General features: G+C 41.3%; 1 protein-coding gene across 2 annotated transcripts in view; it reads left to right on the forward strand.

Moving 5' to 3' along the window:
- The window catches only part of cdh7a (cadherin 7a), a 160,698-nt gene that overhangs the window by 90,053 nt on the left and 43,506 nt on the right, over window positions 1–27,139 (forward strand). For both annotated transcript variants that reach the window (XM_061713207.1, XM_061713208.1), the window contains 5 exons: window positions 13,195–13,362; window positions 15,027–15,214; window positions 18,600–18,853; window positions 19,821–19,957; window positions 22,886–23,007. In XM_061713207.1, coding sequence (XP_061569191.1) covers window positions 13,195–13,362; window positions 15,027–15,214; window positions 18,600–18,853; window positions 19,821–19,957; window positions 22,886–23,007 — 869 coding nt within the window. The remainder of the gene's footprint in view (window positions 1–13,194; window positions 13,363–15,026; window positions 15,215–18,599; window positions 18,854–19,820; window positions 19,958–22,885; window positions 23,008–27,139) is intronic.

The following is a 27,139-nucleotide window of genomic DNA, read 5'->3' on the forward strand; positions in this document are numbered from 1 at the left end:
AATATCAGCTGAGTTCAAAGCAAAAAAAAAGGAACTATGAAAAACAAACCCATATTCCTTTTAGGTAAGGCGATCATAGTTTTTTAAAACACATGAATCCACAGAAGTTTGAGCTTTGAAGCAACTTGAGGAACTTCATTTGTAATCAAAAATTCACACAGCAATCCCTGAGGAATTTCCGGATCTATGGTTCTTTTCCCCCATTTAGAGGATGTATGAGACTTGTAAATGTTCCCCTAAAAACATGGAAACATAGAAATGTTCACAAATGAAAACTTCAGTGGGACGCGTAATTAGCCAAGGTCTCCAGAAAGGAAAAGAAACAGCAAAGAAACAGTTTTTCTGATCAGCCTTCACTGTTCAACGTGCTGGTGAATTTCAATGCCTCCAACATGTTTTCCTCTTCAGCATCCATAATACCAACACAGTATAAAGCCATTTCTTGTCTTTTTTTGGGGTGGGGGGGGTGGTTTGTGGGAAAGCGCCACTTTCTTCCAATGGTTAGGCTTATTGGATGTTTAAAGTGAACCTTGCAGGTCGCGGAGGAGTTTGTTTTGTGGAGCGTCGCTCTTATTTCTCTGTCTGCCTGAGTGTGAAAAACAAGCCACATAAATCCCTGCATTGCAGTGGCTTTCACCACTTCATGAATCGGAACTACATTCATAAAACTGCAGCCATGTGTGTATGTGTTGCTTTCGAAGCAGAGGATGAAGCCTAATATTATGGGATGGCCCATATTTTCATGTTTACTTGCAAGAGTGCTTTGCATGAGTTAGCCGAGGCGCGGCAGAGCACTGGCTAATGAACCAGATATGAAGATGTAGCAGGGACTGCCGTTGCACTTCCCAGGATAAAACAACCCCCCCTCCAAAGAAAATACACCCCGCAAGTCAACAAACTATCTCACAGCCTTTCTATCCCTTTTCACAGACTTTAAACTGTTTTCTCATTTTAATTCAGATGGCTTTATTACACAAAGTTACAACACTTGCTCGGGTTGGGTTTTTTCTGCCTCATTATCCGGAGCTTCTGTGCAAAAGATCATTATCCGATGATGACAAAATAAAAGCGTGGATTCTGTTTTCAACGGCAGCATCCAGGGACTAAAGTCAGGTGTAACATCAAGCCTTGAAGGCAAACTATGTACCATTTAAGAAGAAGAAAAAAGAACACATCTTCACTTAAAAGAAAAGTTGAATTTATAATCAGTGAAAGACACTTTGTTCTTATGAATACACTCAGGGGATATAAAGCTGCAGCCTAACTTGGACTGGTATGAAAAGTAGTTTATGGTGGCTAAACTTCAGATAGACACTCCGGTTTAATAACGTCTGGGAGCTTCGGTTGCCTCTCATAAACACGCATGGGTGTCAAACTAACTTATTAAATGGCTCCCACGGCTAAATTCTCAAAGATCAGAGGATCGATAGGCTCTGACATTAATGCTTATACTTCTGGTGAAGTTAAAACTAAGAGAATATGTTTCTTATTTCTTATTGCCACTTAAATTACCCTTCTAAAATTTGAGACATCCATTTGAGATGCATTTTTGCTTTTCTCATTTCAGGATGGAAATCTCTCTCTGAAAGCTCACACACACACACACACTTGCTCTTGACTCAGTTGCAATGTGAGCTTACACTTAGTCCTAAAGTGGACGTCCACATAACAGAAGCACCTATTTATCTTTTTCATGTAATCTCTGGACACCTCAAAATAAAATGCAGAACATACTGGAGGATAATGACGCTGTTTCCTGTTGCCCAGCATGCAGTTCAGGATCAGTTGTCCTGCGTAAGAACTAATAAAAGTCATACAAACACAAACCAGCGATCAAAAGCAGCTGATCGTTCAGCTCACATGTGTCAAACTCAAACCCTGTGGGCCAAATTCAGACCAACATCTCTGTGAGAGGATGCAAAGACAGTTACTGTGTTGACCCAAAGAAAAGATTTAACTTTATTCTTTGGCTTTCAACTCATCTAAAAATGTTGCGTAACATTCAGGGTTTAAACTTGCCAGGAAATCTGATAACTCAGCTTCACACAGAGAATAAAGAATAACTGGCCCTCTGATGGTAACTACAGTCCTGATGTGGCAAGCGATAAGTCGGTTGACACACCTGAAGAGTTTGAATGCAAATGTATTCCATTTAAATTGATCAGAGTATCATCTCATATGTCATTTAGATGTACACAGCTTCTATTTTTGGTTGCTGAGACCAAGAATATACCAGAAGGGGTTTACCAGATGCAGCTATTAAGACGTATATTTTGTAATTTCAAGAGCTTAAAGCAGCAGAAATGCTTTTATTCCATCTTAAGGCATCAATGTCAGTTTCAGTTGAATGGATATTTAAATACTTTAAGGAAACATTGTCTAGCTATTGGGACCTCCCAGCCCGGCTTTCGTGCAAAACACTGGCTAAAGTAACTTTGTATTCAGGTTCATCCGTGGCGATAGCTAATTGAACTAGCTTGCAGAGCAACAGCGGATGTCATGGCATATGTGACTTAGATACTCGAGAAAGTAATGATGGATAAGAAAACAGGAATGACTAAGAGATCAAATGAAAGCAAATCTTTGACAGTGTTGCAAAAATGATTTAACCTCCACGCCTCCAGGGGGAGCCTCTGAGCAAAAAGATCACCTGGTGACATGCAGTTCCACTTTGGAGCACGTCACAGTTTGTGGTTTTGTTTCATGTAATAATTCTGAGGTTTTTAAGGGTCTGTTTTGAAAATATCATGAATATATTTAAGTCAGACAACTATTATGATGAACACTTTAAAGCCTTTCACAGCTAAGTGTTGGTGTCCAGGCTTCAATCGAATGCTTCCTCACTTTTACGGTGTGTTCAGATATATTGAGGGTAATGAACATATCTCAACTCCTCCCATATAAATCTGAGCCAACAGGAGGAGGGATTGTACTGTAAGAGCGATAGCAAGCTTGGCGGGCAAAAGAGATTCTAGAGGTATCAAATACTGTTCTCCATTCAACCAGGCTGCAAAAAGAACCATGTGGCTCGCGTTGGACCAAGCTGATGACATACTCTTTATGGATCTACTTCTTCTAAGTGAACACACTGCGGCTGAGGCATCGGATCTTAGACAGCAGCAGGGATTGAGTGCTGTGCAATGGGCATCATGCTTCCGTCATTGTTAGCTTCTAATTAGTCCCATTTGCAGCACACGCCTCAACCATAGCGCTGGATGACTTTGACAAAGTGCTGCAGCGGAAACACATACACTCAGCTCCACGCTGTAATATAGCAGTAGCGATTAAGTGGCAGAGGGCTAATGGCCAGGGGAGGGATGCGTCTGACCCGGTGTTAGGTGGGTACTATCCCAGTTCTTTTTAGTCTACTCTCTTTACTTCAGTTCTTAATCCCAAATTGAATCTACAAGGTGCCCTTGGGTAGAGTACTTAATCCCAAAGTGCTCCAATAACTTCCAAGCAGTGCATCACGTTGGCAAAATACATAAATTGCTGTGCCTAAATGTGCTCTGTTAAGACGGCATTTTGTAATATATATTGATTGATTGCCTGTGGTTTAGTCTGAAGGTGAAGTAGAAATGGTAGCGCTGTCGAGGACTGCGTTCTAATTGATGACAAGCTCAAGGAGGTTTGAACAGCTGCCTTCAGCTCCATACACCTTGGTGATGTGGCAAGTCCTTTAGAAACAATTATTCGCGCACATCAGCACTGCTAAGCATGCATGTATGCTCACAAACCCTTGTAGCTTGAATAACAAGGGAGAAATTCGGTTAGCAGGAAATGGCAAGTTCTTATATGGGGGGGGGGGGGGGTTAATTACATTCTGAGGGGAACATTTAAGATGTGACACGGCGCGCCTCCCCAAATGATGCGAGTATGGCATCTGAATGTGACAGGCACTCAGGTGCAAGGAAACCCTGACGGACTGAGCTTTGTTCCTTCGTGGACTAAAAATCTAATTAAACTGAAATCATTCAAATAAATGAAAAAGGCCACGTCCAATCCTTGTGTACTCTGTAGCTGTGAAGTTTTGACACTGAGGTCGGGAAAGGATTGGGTTCACTATGATCAGGCTCTGATTAAGATATTAGCAAGGGTTTCCTAGAAGCGTCTGCGGCCCCCACAACTTGCTTCTTTAACCCTTCCTAACTAGGCCTGGTTTTGTGATACCTGCTCAAAACTGACAAACCTGATTTAAAATGCATGTCTCAGCAACTACAAGATGTCAAACTGAAGGTATGATTACAGTAGAGGTGTGAGAATTCTGCATAAATGTTATGTATTACACACTGTGAGAGTGTGTAACAGTTTTCAGAGAGGTTTTTGAACAAGGAAATCAAATGCACTGGTGGCTATTCTTAGTGGGAGTAAGACAGAAAGCAGAATGCTGCATTTGAGAAACGAAGCTGGGAAGCCAAGCTTTCCTGTCATACCAACTCCTGGAGAAGCTGCTCTCATACATTTTAAGAATGTTTTTGAGACTGTAATAACAAATTAAGATCAGACATGTCTGGTTTAAGTACCTTTGTGATATGAATTGAGCAAAAAGATCTCACTGAATTTATGGACAGCCGCAACATTTCTCGTGTCCTCAAGACCATAACATTTGAACATGCTGACTGGCCACATTTTCTTTTGTCATGTGTATTGGCACCTCTTGGCTGGACCACAGCAATGCATTGGCTCCTTTCTATCACCCCAGGAGACATGAGGTCAACATGAAAGCAAATTACCCTGTCAAATGTGTCCATATTGTGTATTCACTTTTTTGACATAGCGCCCTCTGCTGCCACAGATCAAATTGAAATGTCCAAATAGTCAATTTGGACACATTTAGTCAGATCTGTGACATTTAGGTTTTTCAGATACCAACCTTTACATTTTGGGATGTTTGTATCAGTTGACCTTTTTAGTGTGTGCTCTTATGTGCCCCCTTGTGGTGCAGCTTCTGAGGTGTGGTTGGTAGGTAAGGCCATATCTCAGGAAGGAATACATGCATTTGTGAATTGGCAGCTGTGAATCATCACTTCAGGCCTTATCCAGTCAGGACAAAGAACTTGCAAGGATTGTATGTTTTCAAGATTTTGGCTTTGCTTGACTGCTTTTGTATGCTAACTACGCTAACTGAATTGATCAAGATCAACATCATTTTATAGAGACTTGGGTTTACATGAACCCAAGTTTTTCGTGCAATATGATTCATGATGGTGAAACGACAAAGGTAAGGCTGAAGAAAAGTGAAGTGGCTCATAGAGGTGTTTCTTATAGCGTTACAACCAGTTGAGTCTTTGCTATCATTTGATAGCACATTCTTGTTAGTAGCATGTAGCAGGTGGTTGCTTGTTGCAGTTTTCTGAGACAATGACTGCATATTTTTAACATTGTGTTTAGGAGGAACTGCATTGTGCTTTGCTTGATTAAAAAAGTGGCTTGAATTATTTCCTGCATCACCTGCGCCTGCTACCAATGGCGCCTGTTAGGAACAGGTCAAAAAAGTGTCTGGTTTGTTGCTGTGACGACTGTGCTAAATCAAGAACGTTACAGCTGAAGGCTAGACATAAATCTTGCTGCGTCCTGCTGTTCGGACAGGTAATATAAAGCAGGAGGTGAAATCTTTCTAATTCTGATCACTGACAACACATAGACCGGATTGCGTGCACAGACAACACTTTCCCTCTCGTCATAACATTATGAATGAGTGGTTCCTGCACCCTGTGACATATTGGCCGTAATGATGTATTTCTTCAACATTTCGGCCTTTTGTGTCGTTGCATCATGTGGCTCTTTCACTCTTGTGGATCCCAGGGTAGCTGTAGAGACTTGTGATTAAAGTGTGATGCTTGAATGTCACTCAGTAATAAAGTACCCGGGCTGCAGGTTTTATTCCCTGTTTGTATGGCCTGTTTTTGTGTTATGGGAACTATTCCTTGTAAGTGGACCGCCCGAGGCCTCAGCAAATCACATACCGCAACCTTCATGTTTAAGTGTTCATCACCTTCATCAGGAGATCTCATGGCCAGAGCCAGAGGGTGCCTCCAAAGCCTGCACTTTTATTTCCCGCCTCACAAGATAAATGTCAAGTATCCGGGTTTTAGCAGCGAGCGCGGCCCACCCGTCTGCCGCCAGCGGTGAGGAGACAGCTAGATGAATGCATGGCTACAATGCGTCTGGCTTGCACCGGAGGCAGGGAGTCACGACGCAATGCGAGGCCGTGCCGCGATAACGACAGAAGGAGTTTAATCATCACCGCTCCCCAGGAATGACACCAGCGCCGCACGAGGAAACAGAGATGGAGAGCGAGGGGGCTGGCACCCGGCAGACAAACAACGGGCTTGTAACATCGCAGGGTGGAGCAACGGTGTCGCTCTGAGGAGTTGGTGTGTTTCTGGCCAGGCCACAGGAGAAAAATCTCTATCTATTTCCTTTTCTCTCTTTAGTCTACTGGAATCAAAAATCCTGGCATCATTAACCACAGCCAATATTTCTCATGCTCATGCACACCGAGCTGATATTAAATAAGTATATCAATTGTGTGTGAAGCCTGTCTATGGTTTAGTGAGAACATACATTTGCCTCACTGCTGACTCCGCAAACTTAATGCCTTTTATTTCCCCCTTTAGGAGCCATCCTTTGCAGCTGTTATGATAATCCAACCATTACCCAGCTTCCTGCTCAGCGTTGCTGCTCCCGAATGTTTAAAGAAGCCTTTTTTTAAAGTCTAGACATACATGCTGGGTTGTGTTGTATGGAGCAGAGAACAGACAAATGTTTCAGTTGTTTGCATCTCGCTAGCGTTTAGAAGGCTCTGCTGGATTGAAGTCTCTTAACTGATGCAACTCAGTAAACAGGGTACGTGCACGTAGGTGTCACCATGGCAGCGGTTCAACCGAATGGTTGGGGGAAGGCTGGAGCTACAAAGCAAGAGAAAAATAAGCGCCAAACGACGATCCGTACGTGTTTTAGGTGCAAAGTTGATCCGTTGAGCCATCAATCACGCTTCACTAGATACTTTTTCTAGATTAGTAGACATGTGACTTCACTTGTAGTTAAATCAATGTAAACATTTAACTCGAGTAGAATATTTTACAGATTTTTCCACCTTTGCTTGGTCTTGAAGGATGAAGTCAGGACTGTGAAAAGTAACCTATATATTTGTGCCATCTGCCCCCCACTCTGAATTCTGTTATACATTGATTTTTCCCATGTTTCCTGTTTTCAGAAAGTTTTATTAAAACATGGTTTTTAGAAAATAATAATATAATAAAGGGCAGTTGTGTTTTCCCCGCACTCAAGTACCACAGCGTCCCTTTTTTCATTACGTTACGCATTGCTGAAATGACATGTTTTTCCAGGCAAAGTAAAGATTATTGTTTTATTGATCAGCATCATCCCCATCGTGAGGCCACAGGCTGAGAGAAGCAGTGGACAGCTCACTATAATTTAACTAACTAAGCCATTTACTTAGAACAACCAATAACAGTTTTCAGCTGGAGGGACTTTAATGACATTAATAAAGGATGGCAGAGAGAGGAAATTAAATACTTAATGGATTTTTTTTTTCTTTTTAATGGTCGAAAGACATTTTTATTTTTATTTCTTCTGTCTTTTTATCAACTTCTATTGATTTTGTTTCGGACTGAATTGCTTGTGAGTGTGAGTGTGAACGCGCGTGTATGTCGGGGGGGCTCTGTTTGCGCTGGCTGTTTCGGTCTCCTGAGCCATCGCTCAGGTTATAGCATGGATGAAAATGAGGCGAGACATGCAGCGACGAGTTGCAGTTTTGGTTTACAGGCCAAAAGTTTGCCTTCAAACTTTCACATATGATGCTGCTGTGTGATTGAAATATTAATAATAAGAAAGACATCTAATCAGCAGTTGCTTTTTGTATGAGTCAAATCCCAGTCAGAAAAGACACAGACATTCACATATACACGTTTGGCTATTGTTGGCTCTAACGAGTTCACTACTTGGAGGCGAAGCCAATAAATCCCTCCAGGGTTGGTTTAATGAAAGGGGTCAAATGGAAGATCTCGCTTTTTGAAAGATAACACTTTGTAGCTGTTCTCTTCACATCTATTATTACGCTTAACACAGTGATGTCAGATAGATATAAGCAGGGCTTCTTCTCAAGCTGGATTCAAGCGTATGTAGCCTACAGCCAACTTACCTTTTGGTCTATATTCATTTCATAGGAATCTAAGAACTTTTTATTCTTCACGACTGATACTGTGTACAGAGACAAAACCTGTTTATTTAACAGTCTGCAACACAGCAGGTTCAGACAGACCTTTATTTAATTTTAGCCAACATTCAGATGCAAATGTGGTAAACAGGGTACTTTAAGAACCTCTAGGCTCTTTCTCACTCCAGTTTTCCTGCCACCTGCGTCCTCTTTCCTGACTATATCCTCGTCTGGATTTTTATATATATATATATATATATATATATATATATATATATATATATATATATATATATATATATATATATATATATATATATATACATATATACATATTCTGCTGGACTTTCCAACTGCTATATGGAACTGCACATATCAAAGTCAGCCATATCTGCTTTGGCCAACCAGTCCCACCTGAATCCACAGAGACAGAGTTCGCCTGGAGCTTTCCTCTGATGAGAACCGGTGGAAGCACCTGCAAGAGTCGACAGGGATGATTGACCCGCTCCCACGAGGGGAAAAAGAAAGTTTCAAAACAGAAAAATTATTTCACTTAATTTAGCTTTTTCAAATAGTTTAGCATCAACAAGTGGTAGCTCCATTTACTATGCGTTTAAATGAAAATAGGTTTGTCAGATTTGTTTAATCAGTCTTCGATAAAGAAAGTAAACCTGAGTGATTTGTATTTTGTGATGTTTGTCACCTTTATCAGAAATGAGGGACCCAATATCACAATTCAAGAAAGGAGGGCTTTAAAGGCAGGGTAAGCGATTCTTCATACACAGCTCTGGTTCTGTGAGCAGACGGAGTGGAGCTGACCCGAAACCAAAACTAATGTTTCTTCGCCAAATCACTGACATGGAGGGCGGAACTAGTGCTTCAAGTTTTGTTTCAAATAACAGACATGAGGTTATCCAGAAAATGTTTACCCTGCTTTTAACGGCAGAAAGTTTTAAATAAAAACTGTGGTCTAGATGATCAAAAGCTAGTGTTGTTTTGTGTGTAATTTCTGTCTCCAATGCTTTTTTGTTGTTGAAGATCTGATCTGGATCATAAACCTATAGCTTTCTGTGCCAGTTTATCAAATATTTCCATGTTGGACTTAAACTCTGTTTTATGTTCTGGGTTGTTAACGATTACAGCACAAATACTACTAAGTGGGATTGTGGCAAAACAAATCAATAAATCATAGAAATTAAATGTCATTTATCAATTGTTTTACAGATTGAAGCTGAACTAGTAAAATAAAAGTCACACCAGAAGAGCTCCAGAATCTGCCTGATCTCCGTAGTTTATATAGGTATCGTTTTTAATGTCACACTTCATTGACCTGCATGTAAAATATTGATTAGCTCAGCTTTGACAAAAATAGATACACGTCTACTTCACTACCTGCAGATACAGTATCTCCTTAACTCTTGTTCTCACTGATGAGATCACACTTCGATCACATGTACTATTGTCATTAATTTAAAGGATCATGAGAAATTCATCAGGTTCCAGCTCTTAGAAAGAATCACTATCTTTCTTTAATTTCCTTAAATCGGACTGTGAATACGATGAAGGAACTAAATATGATTCATATATTCAAGAACTGTGGCTTTGTATGGTTCCTAACTGGTAATTTTCCATGTTCCGTAGGAATATTTAATAAGTGCCATTTAATGAGTGGAAAACATTGGTGGCAAGTCATTAAGTTTGAAAGCAACATTGATTGCTTTAGAGGGATTAGGACACTTTCCTCTGCATTTAAAATGTGTGGCATTAATTTCTACTGGAATTATCTTTGTTTTTTAGTTAAGAGATGAATTTGAGATGAGGAAAATATTATTAAGGAATTATTCCCCATGAGAGTTTTAGTAATTTTGTGAGTACTTGACGTGGTTTCATCATTCTTACTGGGCTTATGTGGAGGGGCAAAGGCACAATAAAATGAACAAATGGCAGTCTTTTGATGGCGGTGTCACATCTCTTATCTTTCTTCTGATACAGATCATCTGTGACAGGGGGACAGACAGATGATGCCTCCCCTGGCGGATAGTGTCCCCTCGCATGTGCTTACTTTTCTGGCAGTGTCTTATCATTAGACTCATCATGCATGAGACTGCTCAACTATTTGGGGTGACACATCTTCTCATGGTCAGAGGAGCCACAAATAAGTGTAAACAAGGGAATAGGCATCACAGACAACTACGTCGGGTCAGGGTTTTCTTGTAATTCCTGCTCGGGAACCATGTTTTATAGTCTGAAGTAAAATCCATTACGACATGTGCAGCCTGCTAGAGCAAGTGCAATGGATACCTACTTTATGTACAAAGCTTGGTGGTTACATTTGGGCTTTTATTTTTGTTTCTAAGCTTCAACCACAGACCACAACTTGATTGACACAAGGGCTCATCAAAATACTGATGAAAGCAAAAATTTAAAGGCAGAGTAAGTAACATTTGGATGATATGCCCCTCTTTTTTTAAGTGGACTTATTGGGAGGAGCTATGGCACAATAAAAGCTGTTAGCTGTTAAAGGAGCTGTATGTAAGAGCAATAATAAAACGAATCATAAAATGACGCCGATATGTCAACAGACATTTAAAAATCATGTTCATTTCAAATACTTATGTCTCTGACAACAGCACTCAAGCCAGGATATTCCAGTTTAAAAAGAGGAGTTGCAGCCCTCAACTGATGTTTATGTTGTCATTTTTTGTTTTGGCCTGAAGCTTCACCCTCCACCTATCTCCCAATCACCAAGTCAGTATTGTTTCTGAAGCTCCACCCTCCACCTATCTCCCAATCACCAAGTCAGTATTGTTTCGGCATCCGAGTTGCCAGCTCGGCTCTAATTATCGCAGCAGCCGCTACGAACGTGTTGGATGAAAAACCTGGCAACCTCTGGTCGGGGGGAGGAGGGGGAGGGTACACGCCACTCAACAATATTTTGAAAGTGACTGCAGTACCAGTTTTGGCCATTTCTTACAGACGGCTCCTTTAAGTATAAACGTGAGATGGGCAGTCACGGCACAACATCTGGTTTTCCTATTTCAAGCAAACCAGAAAGCGTAGGTCCTTGAATGACGTCTTGATGTCACTCCATATAACTTTGTATGGGTGGTAAATCTTTATGTACCTCATCGGATGTTACTTTAGGTACTTGAACTTGGCATCTTGGTGTTAAATAAACACCTAACACGAGCATAAATCATTCTTATTTTGAAGATAATATGGCTTGCTGTGATGTTGACTTCACTAAACAACTGGTTCTGGGTTGGCCCAGAAGGAGCAGAGGTTTGGTTTACCAGGAACTAGCCATGTTTGAGTAGTACTGAAGGCCAGAGCTAACCCGAGGATGGTTGCTAACCCAGCCTGGTCCTCAAGCAGGCCTCACCATGGACCATCTCTCAACTCTTCCAGCTTAACTGATCAACTATTAGCCAACTGGTAGCAGAGCAAAGTAAAGCATGATTTTTTTAGTCTGGCTTGGTCACCCAGGACACACAATGCTAGCTGATCCCGCTCACCCACGGGACCAGCAGAGCTCTGGGAGACCGGATTTCAGCTTTGTCAGTATTCGACTTTGTTCAGTTTGGTAGTGACTTCTGAAATGGGGATAGAACGACAGATTTTATCAGAATAATTGTAAAGTATTGTCAGTTACCATCATAGGTTAGCATAAGCAAGCCTAAATAAAAAAGGAAAAAACTCCCCAAAAACTTGAGCTATGGTAGGTGGGTTGACGCAAACTTTCAGGCTTGCTCATTGTTGGATTAACTGCGGTTCAGTTCATACAAATCTGGCCAATAGGATGTTATCCACACCCTCAAACCCTTACCCTGGATTCACAGTGAAAGCGCCACAGGCATCATAGGCAGCCGGCTGCCATTCATTTTTTATGAAAGCGCGCGTCAAGAGGCAGCGGGAGCAGCACGTCAATTTCAAGTTGAAAAATCGGAACTTTATGCAAATGAGCAACGGCGACGCCGAGGCGTCGTCCAATCACAGACCGGGATTCCCGAAGCAAGAACCCTCAATGCAAATGTATTTTATCAGGAATTAATATATTTCATCCAGAAAACTGACATTTTTGCTGATTTGCTGATCTGCCATTTTTACCTGAACTCTGCTCATGTGAAACACGTAACTGATGGTTGAGGGGCTGGATGGTCCAAACGATTTTATTTGCTACATCGATCCAATGCAAAATAATTAAAACCCGTGCTTATTAATCACAGAACACAGTTTAAACAATATGACCAAATCCGCTACGACCCGGTGTGTCAGTGTTCACCGCAGAGAGACTGCAGCTTCACCGGGAGCAACGGCTCGCTGACGGCTGCTGTTGATCCGCGGACCAAACTTGTTAAAGAGAGCATCAAACTCACTCTTATCTATGCGGAAATAACGCTAAAATATAAAGAAGGCTTCCCAAAGTGTGATCCATGGTGAAATAGGAAACTGAAGATGTGCAGCTATATATAGATATGTGTAGACTATATACACTCCGTTCCCTCCAGTTCTGCAGCGCAGCTTGAAAGCCCACTGCAGGCGTCGACAGTGCATGCAGCTTTCAGTGTGAATCTACCAAGCAGCACGATGCTGGCGTCAGGAGATTTTTGACACTTTCAGTGTGAATCCAGGGTTAGGCTGCAGATCATATCTGGTTTTAGTCATTTTGATAATATTTAACTTGATTTTACTGAGGCACCTGTAATGCGAACATGCATTGGTCAGTGCAGAGTTCAAGCTAATAAACACAGGTGTTGGGTAAGACAGCCCTTTCTGGCTACTTATTGCAGGGATGTACCTGTGTGAAAGTACTGAATCACTTTCGGCAAACTTAAAAAAAAACAAAAAACATTTTTAAAAGTATGAGATAAGAAAAAAAGCTAAAAAATGGCCTTAGGTACAACAGATGCAGTTAAATGAAAAAAAAAAAAAGCAAAGAAAAACATGTTGGACATTAGAAAAAGTTTTCAAATCTAAAACCCCTTTGTCTTTCTCTGTGGCTTCCTCTGCAGGTGTCATCAGAACCGCTTTGTCCAACATGGACAGAGAGACGAGGGACCAGTATGTGCTGGTCATCCAGGCCAAAGACATGGTGGGCCAAATGGGAGGACTCTCTGGCACCACCTCCGTCACGGTCACGCTCACCGACGTCAACGACAACCCGCCGCGCTTCGCCGACAGTAAGACTCTTTTCCTGATTCCCTCCACAAGGTTGATTAGGTTTGTGCATAAGTGTTCAGATACTTAACAATCAGAAAATTCCACCAGCTTATTGAAGTGTTTTTTTTTTTCATTTTCTTGCTCAATAGGGCTTTTAAGGTCCATTATAACTGGAGAACCACTTGAACTGGGAAAACTAAATAGATGCAGGCAATGGCAGAAAAAATGTTTCACCATTAACATGAAACTATTATGCAGTATAAAATACTTTCTATTCTAAATTTAACAAGTAAATGTAATAGAAATCACTCCAATGTGCCATCACTGAGCTGTCTTAAAAGCACAGGATGTGCATTAAAATCTATCCCAAACTGAGCCGTACTAGTTTTCAAGGATTATGTTTACCTTTTTTTTTTTATATTTTTTTTTTTCAGCAAACATTTGGTCTCTTAAAGATACATTAAAAAACTAGAAGTCCTGCAATTGGTGCACTTTTCTGCTTCACTCTTCATCACAGCACGAGTCTTCTCTGGCCTTGGAGACCAGGATCAATTGTGTTGCCTTTTTTTTTTCTTTTTTGTCAGCTTATTTCACGGGCCACTAATGGGTTCCAGGCCAAGCTTTGGGATTCAAAGGCGCGCAGAGCTTCTCATGATAATCCGAAGCACACGGCAATCGGTTTTTACCACTGATAGCCCAAATGCAGCCTGTACTCACCACTGGACCGCCATGAGGCTGAGTCAGTTTACTGTCTGCTGGGTGGAGGGCTTGGGGGGAGGGAGAGAGGGGTTCAAGTTCGCACAACAAGTCATCAGTGTCGTTTTTAACCCAATGCTGTCCCGCTGAGAAGAAAGAGACTTTAGAAGAGCTCTGGGTTTTGCTCCTGCGGACGCGCTTACGGGGTCACGGGTCAGAGTAGAGGCGCCATTACGGAGCATCAGAGCAGATAAAATCCAGGAGCAATGGCTAGATGGGTGGGGGGAGTCAAGGTTAGCCGTGAGAGAAGAAAGACATGGGGTATAGGTGGTGGCGGGGAGGAAGGCACGGGGGCAATATGGAGAGGGGAAAGTAATTTTTTGGTCTTTTAAAGAGCCGCTATTCCATGGCAAATTAAAAAGCTATTATAAAGATTACATGGCGGCAAACAATGTCAGGCAGATTAGCATTTAGACGGTGGCTGAGGGAGACACTGCGAGGAACACAGAAAGGTCTGGTAATGAGCTCTGCCATGGTGATTGGGGAGATTATGATTATGAATGTGATTCCCCTCTTTATTCTTGTAAGTGTACTTTAAATCCAGGGGGTCAAACAAAGGCCCAGGGAGCACAATAGAGAGTTTGAGCGTAATAGAATCCTTGAGTGGACATTTCTTCATGTGAAATGTCACAAAGGGATTAAAACACGACCCCTGCTCTTCATTTCTTCTCACTTTTTATTTCATTTTTTTGATTATATAGGAAGGCCTCTTAGAATATCTCGGTGATTTTCTGTTTTGCTCCACTAATTAATCCACAATGGAAACTGGAATTGTTCTTATTCTCTTATGCTGCTGATTGAAGCAGAAACGGAGAGCTTTGCCCCCTTGTTTGTCACTGCTCCTGCCCGTTAGTGTTATGCAGGCGGGTCGGTAGCGAAAATGAGCACATCCATTACACGCATCCATTCCTGTCCTTCCTTTTCCCAGAGGGCTATCAGTACACAGTGCTGGAATCGCTGCCGGTGCAATCTGTGGTGGCCAGAATCAAAGCGGCAGATGATGATATAGGCTCCAACGCAGAGATAGACTACAGGATCATGGACGGCGACGGGCCCGGCATGTTCAACATAACGACGGATGAGAACACACAAGAGGGGGTCATTATCCTGAAAAAGGTACGGTTTCAACGGCATGCAGGCTTTCACAACAGTTTCTCTGGTTTTTCGCTTTTTAGTTTTTGAAAATTCCAAAGACAACGTCTGCAAATAAACTGGTTTCATTCGAAGTTTAGTTTAGGCCAGTGTAACTTTTACATTTTGGTTGATATTTGTAATGATATCATTTGAATAGATGCAGCTAGTCTGTGCTGCATGCTACTTTTTCCTTAATTAAATGTAATGGTGTCATATTAATGTTAAATCAGAAACTAATGGTGAATGAACTCATTCTGTTACTCTTCTGTATCAGTTGTATTACACTACTGAACAAACAAACATTCAGTAGGGCACTGAATCCCACACAGACCAAAAACTCATTATTTTGATGGTTGACTAACCCGTAATTTTTTTAATTAGTTGATTAGTTAATGACTGTTTTTTGTTGAAGCACGCGTGCCACATCCTTTGCTTTAGTTCTGCCTTGAAATATTAGACCCATAGACTTTATAAAGAGAGCTGTACAGAACATTCTGGATGTCATTCATTCAGGACCGAACAAACCTGGCAGTCACTTGGAGAGTAAGGTTGCCACCTTTCAGAAATAGAAATAAGGGACGCCCTGATTTCAGCAGCGCAGGAGCCAAAAAAAAGCCCCAAAACTTCTATATTGCATAAAAAAGTGGTTATTTTATATGAAAAAACAAAATGCTTTGATTTAAAGTTTAAAGTTCTTTAATAGCATTGAACTTGCATGACTGTACAGACAACCAACCATACTAGCAGCTGAAATATCCTCCTATTCTATGTATGTCCACATCAGCCCAGATGTATAATATAGCAACAGGTGAAGAATATGGTGTAAAAGTTAATTTATTTCAATAATTCAACTAGAATATGGTGTAAAAGTTAATTTATTTCAATAATTCAACTAGAATATGGTGTAAAAGTTAATTTATTTCAATAATTCAACTAGAAAATGGTGTAAAAGTTAACTAATTTCAATTTTATATCCATTGTGATGAAATCTGTCCGTCCATCCTCCTTTAAAATGTTTTGGTATCGATATCTGATAAGAAGACTGGCAAAGCAAAACAAAGAAGGCTGCTTCCCATGGCCATTCATCACCACTCTGACAGCCAGGGCTTACCGTGGTTGGTTTAAGTGGCTCGGGTGGAGAACCGGAAGTCGGACTGCAGCCTAAAGGTTGTTTCGTCTGCCCACTCGGCCACTGGCCAGAAGCAGTTAGCTTCTGTAACCACCTGAACTCCACTTTAGTCTCCAGCAGCACCGGCCGGGCTTCTAGCCGAAGCCTCGTAGCCGCTGCCGGGCGCGTCACCTTCACACTAGGGATGCAAATTATCGATTATTTCATTAATTGACAGTTGATAACCTTATCGATCGATCATCGATTAGTTGATAAGCGGCGTTTTTCCCCCATCTGAGATACAAACATAATTTTTTTTGCTTATATAAAATACAAAGGACATTTTAATGTATTCCTTAATCAAATATTTATTTGATACAAAAGTAACAAAAATACATTTTTGTACCACAAGGAATATAATATAAAGTGCACTTCAAGGCTATTAGTAGTAGCAGCCATAATAGTGTCATTTGTGTCAAGCAAATTTTAAGTTCTAGTTACGTTTTAAGTTAGAGTTTTGGCAGTGTTCAAAATAAAATGATGAGACCTGCTGTATTGGAGCACATTTTCTTTTAGTTAAAACTGTAGCGGGGACAGATGTTTAGAGAAACCTATGTATGTACCGGGTGAAGGCTGATTTATGGTTCCGCGTTACAACAACGCAGAGCCTACGCCGTAGGCTACGGCGGCGGCTCTGCGTCGATTTAAGGCGGAACCTTCAGGCTTTAGGGGAGCATATCGGAGAATAACCAGAAGAATATAGAGTGGATTAAAAATAAAAGTTAAGCACTGAGCTACATGTGTCTCCCGTCTGGGCCATTGCAGACTCATTGCCTGAGCATGTTACTAAAACCAAACATATCCGCCATCTCTTTCTTCTAACTTTATGTGCGCGGCGCAGCGCGTTGTGTCGCATTAAATGTGGTCCGGGCGTAATACCAGCTGGTGAAATTAAACGAAAAAAAATAAATAAATAAATAGATTAATTGTAATCGTTAATTTTAATCGGGTAATTTCATAACGACAATTAATCGAAAATCGATTAATTGTTAACATCCCTACTTCACACTCTTCCAGGACGACTGCAAAAGTCTGTGGCTACAATCAAGAGCTCAGAAAATCTCACCGCCTATTGTAAAAAGACAATACGCGAGTTGTCACATGTCAACTTCACCGAGAATGCTTCTCGATAAGCAGTTAACTGCTTCACACCATTGACTACTATGCAACTCCTAATACCCCCCTCTCCTCCACAACTACACTTAAATTGGAAAGTTTGACTTGACACATGGACTAGATGTTGGATGATGGTTGCTTGCCAGCACTATATAATTAGTTGTCTAACGTTGTCTGACGATGCAACCCCTATCCAACAATGAACAATGATCCGACAATCAATCAAGCGGAGAAGCTTCGTCACTTACCAAAGTCGCACTAAAACATTTAGACAGATTTTTGAGCGCAGTGTACCACATAAAATTGGTTCAAGTTCAGTAAGCACAACAAAATTCACACATAAGGTGCACCCGATTATAGGGTGCACCACAGATTTTCCCTTATAGTACGGAAAATACCAGTTAATGTTTGTCTAACTTTGGCTAATCTTCTGTCCTCCTTTAGTACATTTGACACCTTCTTCTAAAAGCTTTATCAACAGTGGACCTTCTCATCGGGCCTATTAATGCCAATAACTGTTTGGGCATTAATCTGCAATCACTTGTTACCTGATGAAATTGTTCTTGAATAAAGGACGGATGAATGACAGCACAGAGGTTCTTCAGGCCCCGCCCCCAGAAACACCTGCCATCCCTCCACATTCATGAACCATACAGCAAATTTCAGGATGTCATGATGGTCTGAAAGCTCTTTTGTTGGCAAAGTAGAACCATTGATGGCCACAAGGAGGTCCTTTTAGAAAAGTAAATTAGATTTTTTGTTTTGCACCAAACTTCGACAACATAGGAGAGTGTTTCAGACAGTGCATGTGTCAAATCAGTTTGAGTTGCATTGCAAAGGGAAAGGTTTTGAAAGGCATTGCTTTTGCTTTTAAAGAACAAAGTAACTGTAAACTATCAATATTTTTGCAAGTCTCAGTGTTTATTAGCCCCAAAGTGATCAACATCATGGGATTGCGCAAATGATTTTCTAACCGAAGTTAGAGAATACAAAAAGCACATTTCCAGCATTTGTCACCACGTTTTGTGTTTTGACAGGAAACATGAGCCTCTTTTGTATATTCTTTCCATCCTTCTCTTTCAGCCCTTAGACTTTGAGACAAAAAGTGGCTTCGCCCTGAAAATCGAAGCCACAAACAGGAATATCGACTCCAACTTCTTGATGTTGGGCCCATTCAGCGACATTACGTCAGTCAAGGTGACGGTGGAAGACGTGAACGAGCCGCCCGTCTTCTCCTCAACACTTAAAGAGTTGGTCGTTTCGGAGGACGCCAAAGTGGGAACCTCGATAGGGAGAGTCTCTGCACATGACCCGGATACCATCAACAGCTCAATAAGGTACTGAGGATTTGGTTGTTTATCGCATATGGTTCTAATTTTTATACTCAGATATTAAAGACTATTTCCAATTAGTGTTTTTCATAGAGAAAACAAACTCCAACCATCCAAACAAATCAAGCTACAGCAATCATTCATTCAAGTACTCCAGATTATTTACAATCCCAGGCTCCACAGATTCAAAATTCCCTGTGTGGTTGTCATGAAGACAGCGCCAGATGGTAAGGGGGCCAAGGAGTGCTGCATTTGCAAAAGTAAAATGCCATCTTCAACAAGAGAAGGGCATTCCTGGAGGAGGGTCAGGGCTCAACACTTGCGCCGAGGCATTCATGGCTCAAAACAAGCACTCGCTTTGTCAGCCCGTGCTTCGTAACTCTGGAGATCCCCACCCATTCAGCCTTAACTGAATGAATATTGCATGGTATTCATGCTTGGTCTGTTAGGATTGTTAGTAATCTTAATCAGAAAATCTAATTACTGCACTATTGTAGCTGTAAATTGCATCTTTTTGCCCCTGTGACGGTTATCAGAATCAGTAATATATTTCACTACATCAACTGGAATTAAAATTATTGTGGAACTAATGCAGCCACAAGAGTCAAATTACATTGCAATAATACCCTTTGGATGTATGCTAATTGAAGTTGTAAATTTCTCTACAAATACTAGCAGATGCAAATTGAAAGGGCTTGATTAAAGTTGTGTGTTGAGGGACCGATTTCATTTTTTGTTATTTATTTTTTTGATCAAAATTTAATAGGGTTTTGTTTTACTTGCATTATTAAGTTCCAAGTTGCTGCTTTATTTTGAAGTATTCTTTTTCTTGACACAACTTTCTGTCTCATAAATTCATGGGAGAGGACATCATTATTACTTTTCATTGCAGGTAGAAGAAACTACTACACTAAAAATGTAAAGGTGATTTTGTTTTCGAGCGCGTTACCTGTGAGTGTGTGCTTGTGTGCAGGTACTCCATTGACAGGAACACGGACTTGGAGCGCTTCTTTAATGTGGACGCTCTGAGTGGCATCATCAGCACCGCCAAGCTTCTGGACCGAGAAGCCAACTCTGTCCATAACCTCACCATCTTTGCCATAGAGAGCCGTAAGTTTACCCAACACCACATACTCTCAACGTGACCGCATGAGCCATAGAAAACAGTTTTCTGTTACTTCTGAGCTCCAAGTCACTCCTGAGCAGTCATAAAAACAGGCTCCGGAGACCTGTCAAACTTTACATTTCTGTACAATTTGAACTGTATATACAGTATGGGCTGGACTTATATTCTGCCTGTTAAAAAAAATGTTTGCCTGGGAGAGGGAATGCAGATAAAGTCAAGAAACTGTCGGCCTCTTGTGTTGATGGTATATGTATGCGAATTTGTGAAATTGATGCAGTCAACTACGATAAAATAGTGAGAAAGACAGAAGCATAACAAGGGCTTAATAGATTGAAGTAGCTAAAAACACAAAAGAATCATGACATCAGTGATTCACTTTAAAAAGGAACATTCTAGCCATTATTAGGTGGTAAGGACTGTAAAAAAAGATTATGTGAATTAAAGCAATATTGCGTTAGAAGTATGGGGTCAATTCACTGCCAAATCTTTTGTGAATCAAAACCCAAAATCTTAAATAATCTTGGATGCAGATTCTGGGATTTGTTAGGTTTTGCATTTCGATTCTCAGATTTTGTGTTTTATTCGCATCACATTTGGTGTTGAGTTGACGCCAAATAGAACAGCATGTCTTTGCATCGTAGCAAAATGGGAATCTACCTACGCACAATGAGGCAATGTCAAAAAACTGCTATTTTAAGCTACTGCTATTTTAAGCATCTGACAAGACTCAAAAATGTCTCTCTATCTAACTGATAGTGTGGACATAGTTCCTACATACCAACCAAAGTAAACTTTACTTTGCGAGGGTACAGAAAGTTCTGTTTGAACTTGAACCTTCCTCTGGTTACCATCTTGTCCAAACAAGTTGACAACTGATGTTGCATAAACAAAACGTCAGAAAGAGAAGGTGTAATGGTGTATTCTTTGAACACCTTCCTGTTTCCATTGAACTGTGAGAGAAACAGAGGACTTGAACTCTGTTTTTGAATCTGTTCAAATTAACTTGTCTGGACTTACAACAACATGGCGGCGACCTGATGGAAATACCTGTAAAAAACAAACCATTTTATTTCATTTTTCTGCACATCAAAATTACAAATAAGTGACACAACATGTTCAAGTCTTTTCATATTCATATGATGGTTGATTTTGACCGTGCTAACAAGTCCTAGCCTTAGTTTGCATTTTGCAGTAAACAGATTCAAATTAAAGTTAAAACCATTTTGATCCATGTTCATTTAGTGCCCAGTCTCTAGTTCTTACCACCTTTTAACAAAACGAGCTTGTTAACTCCATAATGTTCTTCAAAAACGCATCCTGTTACCAAATCTAGCTAGAAATCCCAAGAATAAGCATTGTGCTGCCACTGTGCGTTCATGTCCCTGTCCCCCACTTCTTCTACACGTATTTTGAATTTGTATATTTTGTGTAACCACTTGAGATGAGTGATTTTCCCACCACAACCTGGGGCACATCAATTTGTCCGTTAGATGCTTAGCACCACTCAGAGATAATATGAGATCTTCGTACATCCTCCACTTTATTAGGCCTGTTAGCCGGCTGCGCTCTGGTCATTCCAGCGTGGACTGGTGGGGTCGGAGCGCGGCTGTCGGGGAATGTTAATTCACGAGCAGGACAGCCGTTTTGACCTCCATGTCTCCCTGAGCCACGGGGACGAGATGCTGACTAAGGGCGGGCGGTCTCACCCCCGGGTGAACAATGTTAATGTGATGTGAAGAAGTGCCGCGTGCCTTTTTTGTTCTTCTGTCAATGCTCCAAGGACATGAACACCTTTTTTTTTTTTTTCCTATTTCGCCCCCCGCTTGATTTCCCATCATTCCACCGCCATCGCACAAACACGGCGGACAACAATCATAGGCACATTTTCCACTGAGTAGTTCAGACAGCTGCGTCACATCAGTATAAGTTATGAAAGACATCCAGGCTGTCAGCTGGCACTCCCTCTGCTTTCACATCTTACGACTGAACACTGTGTAAAAAGGCTGTTTTGTTTTTTTTTTCTCCCAAAACCTTTTTTAAGCATCTTCACTTCAAAGCTGTGTTTTTATTTACATCTCACGGCATACAGATGTACCTCTTGGTTTATTCCCACGTGTAAGCGCCTGCCTGATATAGCAACAAAGAGAAGGCAGCGTATAATAATAGCCATATGAAATGTCACAACAGCCTCTCATGCATGAGGTACTGACTTCTGACAGATAGTGACACTCGTGCCCCGTTTTCAGCTGGAAACATCTCAGAGTTCAAGGACTGCAACAAAATCCACTGCTCTGCGCTGCCTTTTGACAGTATTTATAGTAAATGGGTTCTTTTGTGAGTGGAGAGGGTGAACGGACTCTTGGGCTGAGGGATGTTGTGCATTTAAGCTGCAGTCACTCATTCATCTGCTCTGCCCACGCCAATGACAACAAGCCCACGGCCTCAGGCGCCGCGTGCCCTTTTTATCACCATCAAATCAGTCGGCCCGAATGTCAAAGTGTCATCTCAGGACGGCATCGCGGTGACGCCGGACTAAATCATCATCGTGCGCTCAGACGCGGCCATTTAGCCATCAGTGTGGGTCAGGCGGAGAGAGGCATGAAGCCCACTGTGCTCCCACACAAACCCCCCTCCCCCCCCCCGACAGCAACCCCGCGCCGAGTCTAATCACTCCGGCTGATCCGCGGCAGAGCGGATGAGGACACCAGCTGGTGGGAACGCGCTGCATATTTCATCACACCAGCGCTTTTTGCCACCATCTTTCTGATTAATTAAAACGCATGAGAGGAATCAATAGACCATAATCTCATCATGAAGCACATCAATGTGAAGTTTAGGCTGAACTGACGAAAGTTTTGCGGAAGTCTTTGCCCTTAACGTAACGTCCCCCCCCTGCATTTTATTTTTTCCAGAGGATCCAACTCAAATTGGGAGAGGAATCGCTCTCGTCACGGTGCTGGACATAAATGACAACGCCCCAGTTTTTGCCATCGACTATGAAACTCTTCTTTGTGAAAACGCCATGCCAGGACAGGTAAGACCCAGAAACATCCCAGCAGTTGGCCTAGCTTCCCTTTTTTCCTCCGTCTCTACCCTTCCTTGAAGTTTGACACACAAAGACAGCCCGCTGACTCTCACAGCCATTAAAACTCTCCTCTTCCTCCAAACAAGTCCATTGTGCACAAACAGCATCCACGTCGCAGCTTCTGGTTTTTGCAGGTTATACAGCATTATTAAAAGCAGACAGACTTTATAATTTAATCAGAGGTTTATTGGTTCTCGTCTTCTGGCCTTCACAGATGAATGTCATATCTAATCGCTGGATAGAGTGGTGGTTGTTACTAGTTTGACTTACAGATTTGAAGCTCAGTCTAATGAGATGATCGCCACGGGAGAAGCAGGGGATGAAAAAAGAAAGAAATGCATTACATTATCATGTAGTGGTAAGCAGAGGGATTTCAGGCTCAGAGATTTTTTTCCAAGAAAAGGAGGAAGGGAAAGAAACCGGGTCCATACATTGCATTTCCCCTGCCTTTAGCATTTGGCCCCATTGTTGCTGAATGACTTGTGTGTTTGTGGCAGCGATTTGTCTGCTCTTGGCATTTGGAAAATACAATCAGAGGCAAAGGCTAAAGGAGGCGTGCAGACCTGAATGAGTACAATTGATCAGAATGATGCATTGTATTGGAAATGGCTATTAGGCCCTTTTAAATATGTTATTTGCATTCATATTTCAGAGTTGTTTGTCATCATGCTCATGGGAGGGTGAACAAAAATAGCATAATTATTTTATTAGAAGAAATTATTAGAAGAAAAAAAATGAGACTATATTTCATGTGTTTTATTTTTTCCCGGTGCATAATGCTCTTTTTTCCTGTGAGGTTACACAAACATCCAGATATTCTGGGTGGGCTTCAGTTTTGTTTGCTGCTTTGAAATTTTGTCTTCACTCATACCTAACTGTAAGCAACATTCAGCATAAATAATGTAACCCTCTCTAAGATGCATTAATCTGCAGAATTTAGTATTAAAAGAGGAGTATTGTTGGTTTTGAGTAAACATGTAATACATGTTTCCAATACAACATCTCATGAGCAAAATGCCTTTCCCGCCAAAAAGCCCCTTATGTCATGTCATGTTTTTATTTAAAAATGAATCCAAAAAAGAATAAGGAAAAAAAAAACAAATAAAAGAGAACATGTGAGCAATACTAAGTACCCCCTTACTGCCTTTATAGCGTTTAAGAGCGTAAGCTGCAGCCAGGTGTTGCTGGTCACCAGCTGTCGATGAGCTGAGTGAAGATGTGTTTAGCAGATTGCCGTTCTGGAGCGTTCTGGGTGAATGTTAACACAATGCCAAAAGGGAAAGACAGAAATGCTGGTCTCAGAGAAGTGGTTGATGTGTGTCAATCTTAAAAAGATTGAAAAAGCATTTCCAAGTAATTCTGAGATCATCATCCAACAGTGAAATTGGTTCTTTACCAGTGGAAGGCATGCAAGGCGGTTGCTAATCTTGGCAAGAGTAAATGTGGCAGTTCATTTACCCCAAAGTCAGACCATTCAATCCTCAGAGAAACACAAAGAAACTGAAGAGCTGCTTCTTGGACCTCACAGAGCATGTCAAATGCTAAACATCCATCACAGGATAATCAGAAGACTAAAAATAGTCTGGACTTTTTGGGCGGGTGGCCAAGTGAAATACTCTTCTGTCCAGGAAAAACATGGAAGCGTCACTGAGGTTCACAAAACCACATCTGAACAAATCACAAGATTCATGGAACAATGTGGCTGTGACCAGATGAGTCAGAGTGGAGTTAGTTTGCTTCATACCCAGTGTGATCCAAAACCATTTCCAAAACCAATTTGGACTTTGTTTTATTGTGAGAAAGATTATCCACACGTGAAAAGCATTTAAGATGCCTACCAGTGGGTGATTAGCATTGCTTACTTTCTTACTATTGTTAAATAAATTATGATAAGGTAGCAAAAGCTTTGTTTGTATTTGCCTCAACTAAAATTCACTGTGATCAAATTATTCTTTATTATGTTTTACATAAAAAATAGAAATCAAGGCAGAATACTAACTTTCACATGGCCATCAGTGATCTGAAATTTAATTGATCAAACTTTACTCACAGGTTATAAGAAGTAAATACTGCCTCTTTAAGAGATCCCTCCCTCCCTCCACCACTCCATCCATCCATAGCAATTATTTAGAATGCATTGTACCACATCTGAATGTCTTTTTTTGATTAATGATATCACATGTATTATTAAATACAATTTGAACACAAAGAAACAATGCTGCCACTCAGTATTTCAGCTCTCAGAATCAGTAAATCGGTTGCACAGTCCTCCCCAACAGAGTCTAATGAATTATGGCGCAGGAGCTGAAACGGAGTCATTCCTCAACAATCGTAGCAGCCTGCAGGACACGGCACCAGCCACTGCCCACGACAGCATCATCAGCAGGAAAAGGTACAGCAGATCTGTAATTACTCAGCTGGAGCCGCCAGACTGCTTACCCAGACCCCGCTGATAGCTGAGCCCAGATCCCCCCCCTCGGCGTAGCCGGGAGCTCGTCTGCTGCAAAGCGAGTGGCTGCTGCCCCTCGAAGGCCTCTGTCCTCGTCCATCCAGCAAGTTTACTCGCTGCATTCAAATTCCGTGGATACCGGCTTAAAGTGGTGCAGTCAAAATGAGTTACCATAGCTGGGAGCTGGTGTTAACTTGGTAATCATAAGGACACACCCAGCATACAAAACAGTGTTTTCTGTGGATTTGCGTGGAAAAAACACATTTTTTATTGGAGCTGGGGTAAAAGGTTGAAAAACTGAATAACTGGGAAAAAAAGGAGGCACTTGTCACTTTTTATGGCTACAAAATACAACATGGGTACAGTTCTTGTTCAGCACATATGATATATAGTATCTCAGATTCGTTTCTCTTATCGCACTAGAAAATATATGGCTCAGATACATTTATACTTTATGTGTTTCACTTGGAATAAATTCGGACGTGACACATTTTTTGCTAGTTTGCCAGTTAGTTTTTGCTTTCATTTCTCAATAAGGCCATTATTTATTGAATCTCATTCAAATCCAGCCTTCTGTTAGGCAACACTCAAGTGCACCGGTGGGATCACACCTTCAGACTGCTTAATGAAGCCGCGCAAGATGGAAATTTCATGATGAAATTTACACCCAAAAACACATACAGAGCAAAGGGATAGAGAGAGGTTGACATTTGAAAGTGAAAACACAGTTTGAATTACAACGAGGTGTCGGCTGTCTGCTACCAGACAGACTGGGTGGACTCATTACCTGCCAGATATGCGCTCCACCACCTCCCTGATTCCTAATTAATGAAAATGCCCCTGTTGTGTACAAGCATGTGTGGCTGTAGTGCCGAACAGTTGGCTGTACGAACTGTGTGCGCTTTCATGTAAAGCTTTGTTTAAAAAAAAAAAAAAAGTCTCAGGCCGCCCACTGGCTGTCACGCCCATTGGCTTATTCACAGCTGCGACAAAGATGAAATAATAACATTTTCCAGTTGGGGCCGGGGTTGACTCCGATGCTCTGTAGCGCAGATTAACACGGGGACCGGGGATGGAATAACCTGCCATTTTTCAGGCCTAATTAAGGCAGCCTTGTGACTCGCTCTCTCCAGAGATGCCACTTGTTACAGTCCATCACTGTGCCTGTCTCCTACTGTGATTTTAATTGATATCATGATGGGGTGGAAGGGGCAGGGGGCACAGGGAGAAGGAGGTGGGGCATGTTGTACAGTCTTTTCAGTGTAACTGTACATGAGTAGCCGTTACTCGACTGCCCCTCTGCACAACCGCGAGAGCTTAGCTTAGTTTTGTTGATGAAACAGGGTCAGTGGAGTGATTGGTTTTGTTTTTTTTTTCTCTCAGTTTTGCTTGATAGGATTGAGTCGTAATTGTATTACTGTCAAATATGTTTTTGCTCATTAAAGCAAAAATCCTTCTGCACTTTTGCAACATATGTACTGTTTTTGCCAATTATGCAAGATTTATTTTTACCATTTATTTGGTAATTGCCAATTTTTGTCATTATAATTTTGTTCTTTTTTGCCATTTTTGGAAAATTACACATTTTCTGCAATTTATTTAGTTTCTTACTGATTTTGACTAATGTTGCAC

The sequence above is a fragment of the Cololabis saira genome, chromosome 22 (genome assembly GCF_033807715.1).
Source record: "Cololabis saira isolate AMF1-May2022 chromosome 22, fColSai1.1, whole genome shotgun sequence".
In the NCBI taxonomy this organism is placed as follows: domain Eukaryota; kingdom Metazoa; phylum Chordata; class Actinopteri; order Beloniformes; family Belonidae; genus Cololabis; species Cololabis saira.